The following is a 9,434-nucleotide window of genomic DNA, read 5'->3' as shown; positions in this document are numbered from 1 at the left end:
CACAATCCCTTCCGTCACCCCTCATCAAGGGCCACCCCGGCTGCGATTGCTGGTACTGGTGTTCGCAGGATCATATATCACACCACTTCATTTCTTCTCCATTATATCATTCCATTTGTTATGGCATTGATCTTTTCACCAAAGAAGGCAGAACAGGGGGAGAAAACAATACGAAAATCAGTTTTTAAAAAGTACAATAAAACCATGCCAAAAGATGACTTGAAAATGCCTTCTAGAATGTTTAGGAACAAGCCACAACTTCCAAAAAGTTTGTTTGTTTATCAAATTTGTCACCGCCCATCTCCTCCCTCCAGAGGGACTCTGGGTGGTTTACAACAAAAGTAATCAATTAGAACAATAAATATAAAATGCAAATGCAATATATAAAAACATAAATACCATTAATAAATAACTATAAAGATAGGAGTAAAAATAAAGTCCAAGCGGCCAGATCCAACGCAGTCCACGTATGTGAGGAGCAGTCTAGGGTGCCAGCCATCCCCAAGCACAGCTACTCCCTTCTCCGCCCCAAGCAAGGCGGCAGAGCCAAGCCTTCAGGTTCCTCCGGAAGGCCAGGAGCGATGGGGCCAGCCTCACCTCCGGGGCAGCGTGTTCCACAGGGCGGGGGCCACTGCAGAGAAGGCCCACCTCCTGGACCCCGCCAAATGGAGTTCTCTTACAGATGGGGTCCACAGCCTGCCCTCCCTGCGTGATCCGGTGGGACGGGCTGATGTAATGGGGAAGAGGCGGTCCCTCAGTATATCCTGAGGTTTCGCCGTGGGACTCCTGCAAGCAGAGGGAGGGCCCTTCAGAAAGGCCTCTCCTGCTGGATCAAACATAGAGACGGGATCCCTCTGGGATTCGAGACCCTAAACTGCCCCCCCACTGCAGAACTGCCATTGGGGGGCCTCAGGATTGTTACTGGACACCAATTAGCTCAGCAGCAGCTTTTATCATTCGTAAGGCTATCATTCTATTGGGGTCAAACTTATAAGTAGGTAGCTCAGCTTACAAGGTGGTTTTACTTACTTTGAGGGAGGGAGGGAGGGAGGGAGGGAGGAAATGGGAAAGAAGGGAAAGGGAGGGAAGGAAGGGCACATCAATATGCTTGACCATCTCCCTTGTGCTCAACAAATTAGCCATCCCGTTTACCCTTCTCTCTGCTGCATCAGGGTTGGCTCAGCAGCAGAGTCCACATACAAAACACACACACGCACACAGGTGCCCTGAGGAGCGTGCACCAAACTTTTTATTCGCGTAGCATCTTCCCTTACACGAAAAGACATTTAGGCACCCGCAGGATTTGTATCGGGGCCTGGGCTTCCCTTATCCGTCTCGTCCTCCTTATTGCCTCTGAACTTGGCCAGCACGGGTGTGTTGAAAACTGACGTGGTGGTGGAAGAGCCGGGACTTTGGGAAGATGAGGTGGGTGAGCTGCTGGCAGGAATCCTGGAACAAAACCATGTCTGCAGTCAAGATTGGCTCTCCCAAGCCCCCCCTGGAGAAGAAGGGCCTGCAATACCAAACCGGGTTGTTGAACGCGCAGCCTCCCTTCCCAGGAAGTGCCAAGAATTGAACTTGTTAGATCAGTCTAGCAGACATTAGCAACATCCTTGAGACAACCTAGTGGGAAGGCTCAGGGTCTCAAACCTCCCCTCCCACCAGCCTCCTCTTCTCGATGCTGGTCTGCCTCCTGCTTTACAGTAATCAGGTGGTCGTTCCTGCTGCACCATCTACTGCCCAAGCAGCACACCATCTGGCCTCCTCCCCCTAGCCCCTCCTGGACAGAGGATTCTTACCACCCCTGTTGCCTTTCTGGCAGTTAAAGGTCAAAATGTTTTAAAAAGTGAAAGAATCTCAATGACTCCCCCTCTTGGCCTTTTAGTGGAGAGGCGCATGGTCCTCCCTCCCCCGCACTTGAGAGAAAAATCAATCTCACAAGAGATAAACAAAACTTTTAAAAAGAAAAATGTAACTACTCTCTAGCTTTAGACATTAAAATGCAAAGTTACCTTGCTGAAGGGGAGAAGAAAGGGTAAAATGTAAAAATCTTCTTTAACTATTAAAAAATGCAAGCATTCAGTGTTGACAATTACAGAGCTTCTCAAGTTACAATGAGACCACTGGCAACATAAGAAAAAAGAAAATTTCCAAAAGAAAATCCAGTGCTCCAGGTAAATCAGATCTTTGAACTGCCCCATAACTTAACAAGATAGTTTCAAATTAATATTACTGACTACAAAAATATCCCACAAAGGAACATATATTCTCTGGAACCTTTTTGTCATATGAATAAAAATAATTCCCAGACTCACAAAGAGATAGTAAGAATTAGACTTAGCAGCCTACAGAAAACAAGTCAAAGCTAGTGCAGTCTTCCTGGCTAGACAGTTTTCCTACTTCTATGGAAATAGAAGACTTCCTGAATCAAAATTATCTTCTGCTTCCAGATTCTCAATCTCCCACCTCTTGGGGCTCCAAGCGTTCGTCTGAAATTGTTGGGATGATGGAAGCTGCTATGCCTCACCCAGCCTCTTTCCTCCATTTTCTCCAGAGTCCTGCCTCTTGTTTTAAAATCACCAAAGTTTTCTATCTCCAGCAGAGGAAGAGGCCAGGATAATCACACTCTGTACAGGACCCTGCATGGGGATGCTTACTGTGAATGTCTGAGCCCAGCTGGCTGGCAAGGAGGCTAAAGCATGGTAGTTAAGAATAAACTTGGGGCGTCGTGCAGCCATCAGGCTGGGGCCAGGCTTGTTGATGGGAATTCCCTCTGGTTGAGGTTATCTATTTCTCTGCATAGGAGTGGGGGGCCCAGTACCTTGAAAGAAGTGGGGCCAGAGGAACTGGAGGGGAAAGGGGGGGCAGTTTCTTCCCCACCTGAGGCACCACAAGTCAGGTGCACAGATGAACACCTGTTCTTTCAAATGACTTTCTCTTCCACCTCTGAGTCTTTCCGCGTGATTGGCAGTGTGGGAAAATCCGGAAGCATTGTATCTTGATAACCAGGGCACAGAAGCATTTGTCCAGAATGCAGGAGACCCAGGTTAAGAGCCACGGTTAAGCAGGGAGGTTGTTGGCTGACTCCAGGCCAGTTAATTCCCCTCAGCCTGACCTACCACACAGGGCTGTTGTGGGGATAAAATGATGGGGATGCCTATGCACACCAACTTAAGAGAAAAAACAGCACAAAGAAAATAAATGAATAAACACACACATACCTTGGGAAAGTGTATTGCAGCCTGTTGACAGAGCTGCTAGTGAGAAATGAGGGACGAAAGCCACCAGGATTCAGCATCAGCGGGCGCAGGTCGACCATGCTGTGGAAGGATGGAAACGAGGAAACAGGAGTCACAGAGATCCTGCGGGCACCTCTGCACCGCGGTCTCCCCCTTCCTCCCCCCTCAGCCCCCCGCAAAGTGTTGCCCCTTCGAGGAGGAGCAGGGTCCTTCCCGCCCCCTCCCCATCCCAACAAGCATCCTAGCAGAGAGAGATCGACAGTGGCAGCCCAGGAGACGCAAGAGTCCCACTGATTATCCTAGGACCTGCTCTGCCGCTCAGTCACGCTGCCGTGGGATGCTCAGAGGGAGGGGAATCGTCCTCCATCTCTTCGCTGCCCCCCATCCATCAGGTGTCCCTCCAGCTCAGGGACCTCAGTGGCAGTGGCCACTTGGTCCACCAGCCCAGTTCCTTCCACACCAAGCATCTTGCCTTCACGCTGGCCCACTCAGTGCTAGTTGAATTAGCTCCTCCCTCCTCTCCCCCTCCCACTCCTTGCGGTCAGTTTATAACAAGGACCAGAAAACCACCTGTGAGGAATCAGAGAATGCAGCACTCGGAAAACTCTTCTCCGCCCCAGCTCTGGATACTTTGACCCGCACGGGCAGCACTGGCAGGACTCTGGTTAAATTGCTCAACTGCCTGGATTCACATGACACCCTGAACCATAAGCTGGCCCTGTGGGGCTGGCTTTGCAGAGAAAGCTAGGCTGAAATGTGGCTAGCTCTAGCCCATTGGTGGCTCAGGATGTCCTGTGGATGCAGCACCTCATTTCTATATCGCCTCCCCCTCCCTGCCCGGCTTCTGACCTCTTTTGATTAACAGGCGACATGCCGGCCCAAAGCTGCTTCAAGTCTGTATTGCTTCTCTCAACCTGTAGGGGAAGAAGGCAGCAACTTATATCCAGTACAAGCAGTCATCTTTCCCAGGTAACTATGGAGACGTTGCTAAGCCTGGAGGAAATCATCTCTCCTTAGCGAGTCCAAATAAATGAAAAGCACAATATAGTAACACATCCCACAAAGCCACTGGGTTTGCTGAACAAGCCAGAGCCAGTCCTACAAATAAGGAGGGCTGATTGGACTTTTGGGCTGTACTGGAAATGACTGAGCCTGTGAGTTGGAAGGCTGGGGGTCTCAAACTCCTCTCTCAGAGCTCCCCTGAATCTTCACCCCTTGGCGCTGACTCTTGTCTGGGGTGGCACCTTGGCAGTTCCACTTATCTCCTAGGGAGTGCCTTACCTGGCAACCTGCCACTAACCCTGGTGTGGGAGAGAGATAATGCATTGTCTTTCCAGGTATTAAAAAGGTAAATGTCATGAGTACGGATGGTAAGCAGGAGGGGGCCCCTATCCAGGGGGGAAAACGCACGCGCAGTTTAGGGGCTTTGAACTGTCCTTCAGAGAAACTCAGAGCAGACCCGCCTTGAGTTTTGGGTTTATCTGTGTGGCTTCCTCACGCTCCTTCAGTCTGGCAGGATTTCTATCTACTAGAGCATTCAATAAACACTAGGGACCAACTCACTGTCTCAGCATGGTACTTCGCTCTAAGTTAGGACAGTAAAGCGTACAAAAAGTGAAATAATTTAAATAATGCACCTCCCGGTCTTATAGCATAAAGGCATGTGGCTAGAGGTTTCAGCCCTTCTTCCCTGACCTTCCTTGGAAGATAGATCAATTACACTGGAGAGAAACAAAATCAAACTTAATTTAAAAGAAAAGAAAAAATGTAACGTCTTTAAATATTAAAATACAAACATTCCCTGTTGAAGGAGAGAAATATGGATCTGCTTCAACAAAACAACTGTTTCCAAATGAGCTAAAAAGAAAAAAAGACCACAATAAGATGCAATACTCCTCTCAGATTACTAGATGCCACTAGTTGGCTACAAAATTTTGACAAAGAGACTGGAGGTTCCCAATTAGCATTATTATAATAGGTGCCATCTATAATAGGGACCGAATCCTCCTCCACATTCCTTCCCAAACCATAGGAAATGCCACGTTTCAAATCTTTAGCTATTCCCAGGTGTTTTATGTTTACTTGTGAACACGTGCTCCAAAGGCAGGCATTATACAAAGTCCACCCTATTCTCCCTTAAACAGCTCTCCCTTAGAAGACATCATTTGGATTCAATGAAATTACAGGCAGTAAGACTTACGACCATTCATTTAACAACGGTTCAAAGCTAGGACTGTGCTGAAAAAAGTGACTTGTGACTGGTCCTCAGACTTACAACAGTTGCAGTGCCCCCATGGTCACATGATCAAAATTTGGGTGCTTGGCAACTGGCATGTATTTACAATGGTTGCAGTGTCCTGGGGTCACATGATCACCATTTGCGACCTTCCCAGTGGGCTTCTGACAAGCAAAGTCAATGGGGGAAGCCAGATTTGCTTAACAACCAAATTGGTTCACTTAACGACCAAAGCAAAAAGGTCATAAAATTAGACTTGACTCGCTTAACGACCGCATCACTTAGCAATGGAAGTTCTGGTCTCAGTTGTAGTCATAAGTCGAGGACTACCTAAACCAAACATGCACATCATATGAAAGCTTAATGTGACGTGGCTCCCACCCTTATGACATTTAGGAAACTGTTAAAAACCTGATTGTGACATTCAACTTCCTTGCATAGATATGGGGAAACGTATTTTGTTTGCATGTTGTACTTTTATAACAGATCTTCTCTGGACAATTATAGTTAAAATATAAAAATGTAAAGCAATGTAAAAAAGAAATATAGAGAGGAAGATAAATTAAAAATCAGGAGTAACAACAAGAACAGTAAATACAGCATAAAATCCCAGTAATAAAAAAGCAACGGAATATGAGTATTCTAATATTTCAGATACATAAATATAAACCTCTTCTCCTGACTCTAAAAAGGCCGTAAGAGAGGCTGCTGGAACCTCTGGGTCTGCCCCACCAGGAGAGTCCTTTTCCTTGTAACTATGCCCCCCCACCCACCACATTAGGGGCGACACCTTGGACAAATAAGAGGTGAGAAGCACAAACCCGCTTTGGGAAAGAACCGAAGATCCTGGGCATGGCCGGAAGCCCCGAATCCCAGAGCTTGGCCTCAGCCTGGCTGAACCCTCCCATCAGAACAGGCCTCCCGATCCTTCTCTCGGCCAGCCTCCAGGACGAACGCTTGGCAGCTGAAAAGGAGCACAAATTCAGTCCGATGGCTTTCACCTCCCACGCGTGCCCCCATTTTTAATGAGGGTTTGTTGACTAAGCCACTAGGTCAGACTCACGTACCATGTTAGAACCTCATTTTCCAAGGCAGCATTTATATCACTTGCCTGAACCTTTCCTTGGTTCCCACCAGGCTGCCAGCCTCGCCTTCAGGGGGTCAAGGAAGTCACGATGGCACCGCAACCATGTGATCAAAGCCTGCCCTTGCACGTAAAAAAACTTGACTTTCTTGACCCCCTCTCTGCAGACACCCCTACTCACCTGGTCTTATTTTACTTTATTTTTTATGCATCTAATTTCATTCGGTTGTTCTTTGTTTTTACTTTAATGAGAAGCCAGCAGGCTGCAAAGCAAAGAACCAGCCTGTAGCACAATTTTTAGTTCCAACATATATATCTGCAATGCATTCTTTGAAACTAAACCTGGCAGGTGCACTTGGCAAGGAAAAAGACCACAGGGAAGAGATGTCTGGGCAAAGCGAACACCTTGCGCTCTTCATTTGTGTGGAGTAAACGGGTTGCCAAGCCCTCGTTTCAAAGGGTTGCATTCACCCGCAGTCCTGCGTGCCTAAGCAGGTCAAGTGGATGCAATTTTGGTCTCAGCTGCTCCGGTTTTCCATCTGTGAAGCCTGGGGCTACAGAAGGATCCTCGAGGCGTCTGCATGGCACCTGGGGTGAGCAACACAACTGGGCAGCAGAGCAGGGAAGACAATGAAATCTCCTGCGAAAAGATTCATGATTCCAAGGATGGGTTCACGCAACACTTAACCTGAAGCTTGAAAAAAGCGCCACTGCTACATTCTGAGAACACAGCTGCTCCAAGAAACCACATCGTTGTGGCTCAATGCAACGGTCAGTTCCCACAATGTGCTGAGACAACTGGCTTCTCACATCGCTTGGGCTACCAGCTCCTGGCTACCAAAATCCAGCCCTGAGAGAGCAGCCCAGAGGCAGAGTTTTCTGCATTGTTTGGCTGCCTCCCTCCAAAGGGTCAGACATGACTCAGTGCTTGCTCAGAGGACCTTTCACCTTTTTTTTTTGGCTGCCTTCTAGTGGGCATGTGGATTTTAGCTCCGATCCAGGTGCCCTACAACGGGTGGTGGTTCAAACTGGCTTCTGCAAGAACTTGAGGGGTTCCAGAAGAGATCGACTCAAACGCAACCAATTTTCTGTCCTTGGTCAGGGTTCCCAGAATTCTGTTTTTTTAACTAAGAAGTTCTACAGCCTGAAAAAGTTTGAAACCCGCTGCCCTACGCAACTTGCTGGGCTACTAAGTACCTGGCCCCGTTTGAATGCAGCCTAGTTTCCAGTGGGAATACAGCTAAAGAGTGTTTCTCGAAGGGCAATGCAGAAAGCGGTCCCTCCTGGTCGGCATCATGGCCCCAGGGCTTCCTTGCATCCCCAGGGCTCTTTGAAACGTCATGGGGAGGAAGCAGGAAACAACAAAGCGGGGGGGGGGCTTCTGGGTGGAAGTGCCAGGAAAGGCAGAGTTACCGCGGGCATAACTGTTGGCCTTCTCCATCTCACGCTTCAGTTGCTCTACTTGTTCCTCCATTTCCATGTCCCCCAGCGAGTTGCCGTAATTCACATCGCCCTGGAGCAGGGCAAAGAACTTGGCCTGGAAGAGAGCACAGGGGGAGAGAAGGGATTGCTCTGGCCAGCGGCTCGAAGCACACACGCAGGGCATGGGATTCCAGGGGGAAAGAGGGGAAATGGCTGCTGAGTGTTTTTTTCCTAAAAATACGTAACTCCCAGCAAGGAGAAAAGTTCAGTAGTGTGGGAAAAGTAGGTTCCACCTCGTCTCCTCCCTGCTGGGCTAGATTTCTACCAGAAGGGATTATAAACTTTAGGGCAGAGTGCCACGGCCACCCATCTACAGGGACAAGCTCTCTCTGGTGAAACGGATCAGACGGTTTTTGTTACTTGGGTCCGAATTTCCAAGGAACAGGCTGTTAAATGACCAAAGTGGGATGAAACGGAAGCTGCAGGGCCACACTTTTGGACCACATTCCAGGTTCCCCTTGCAGAAGACAATTAACCACCTCATTGGGCACGAGGGAGGCAGAGCCTGAATCCGGGGACGGGCGTGAACTCAAGGTGGCTCTTCTTCGGCCAGAGTGCCCAGGATGCAAACCAGGGTCCACGCCCAGCCCCGTCTTTCAGGGAGCAAGAGCTGAGCCTAGCGAGGATTTGTGCCTTCATGCCAGGCACTTGCCCCAGCCGGGGGAGTGGGGGGAGAGCAAAGGGTTGGGGCTTTCTGCGGGCAACGCACAGGGCCAAACCTTTCAGCTGTGGAAAGGTGCCTCATCCGCAAACAGCTTCTTGGCTGCAATTAAAGCAGGGATGATTGCGGGGTAGGGTCAAAAAAGTCAAGATGGCAGCCACGACGGTATGATAACCGCTCTGCCTGTTTTGAATGTGTGTTGGTCACACCCTCACGACCACTGTCTTGAGTTTCTCGACCCTGCCCTGCAGATGCCCCGGATCAAAGCCTCTGCTGCACCCAGGCCAGGCGGGCACAGCCCCCGGGGTCCTTCTGGCGACTGGGCCGCCTCCTGTCTCCACCACCCGCTCTGCCCACGGCAGCCTCACCTTGAGGTACTGCCCCAAGCTGCCCCGCTCGTTCTTTGCCTGCTTCCTCTTGCGCACCACCCGCTCGCAGATGCCAGGGTTCTGCTCCATCTGGGTGAAAAGGTCCTGCAGGGACTTCTGGGTGTAGCTCAGGGCCTGGCCCTCGTAATCCCGGGAGGAGATCCGCTCGCAGAAGGAGAAGATGAGCGGGTACTCGCTGTCGAATTCATCCAGGGTCTCCATCCTGCACGCCCTCAGCCAGAAGCAGCAGGGAAGAAAGTCAGGCACAGGAGTCAGAATTCTGCCCCCCAATCCATGGGAAGGGAGGAAAGGTTACCTCTGAGCAGGTTTAGAGTGCAGCGCCCTCAAAATGCAAAAACCAGGA

At 49.5% G+C, this 9,434-nt stretch overlaps 1 protein-coding gene across 1 annotated transcript; it reads right to left on the bottom strand.

Annotated features, from left to right (window-relative positions):
• Window positions 1-1,231: 1,231 nt before the first annotated feature.
• LOC134505755 (uncharacterized) lies at window positions 1,232-9,331 on the bottom strand. The gene is made up of 6 exons (XM_063315628.1): window positions 9,071-9,331; window positions 7,973-8,096; window positions 6,297-6,439; window positions 4,089-4,153; window positions 3,222-3,320; window positions 1,232-1,449 (listed from the first exon to the last, which is right to left on the bottom strand). Exons 1-6 carry the CDS (start codon window positions 9,290-9,292, stop codon window positions 1,287-1,289), a joined length of 816 nt encoding a protein of 271 aa, XP_063171698.1. The 5' UTR covers window positions 9,293-9,331; the 3' UTR covers window positions 1,232-1,286.
• Window positions 9,332-9,434: the final 103 nt, after the last annotated feature.

This window comes from Candoia aspera, chromosome 15, assembly GCF_035149785.1.
Source record: "Candoia aspera isolate rCanAsp1 chromosome 15, rCanAsp1.hap2, whole genome shotgun sequence".
In the NCBI taxonomy this organism is placed as follows: Eukaryota; Metazoa; Chordata; class Lepidosauria; order Squamata; family Boidae; genus Candoia; species Candoia aspera.
The sequence above is the reverse complement of the archived record's forward strand: the minus strand, read 5'-3'. Positions and strand labels throughout refer to the sequence as shown.

Excerpts from the sequence above, each read along its gene's own strand:
- LOC134505755 (XM_063315628.1), bottom strand. The coding sequence starts at position 9,292 with ATGGAGACCCTGGATGAATTCGACAGCGAGTACCCGCTCATCTTCTCC. Across the intron at positions 4,154-6,296 it reads TCGGTTCTTTCCCAAAGCGG|GTTGAGAGAAGCAATACAGA; the intron begins GTTTGTGCTTCT and ends CTTCCCCTACAG. Across the intron at positions 1,450-3,221 it reads CTGCAATACACTTTCCCAAG|GATTCCTGCCAGCAGCTCAC; the intron begins GTATGTGTGTGT and ends GTTTTGTTCCAG.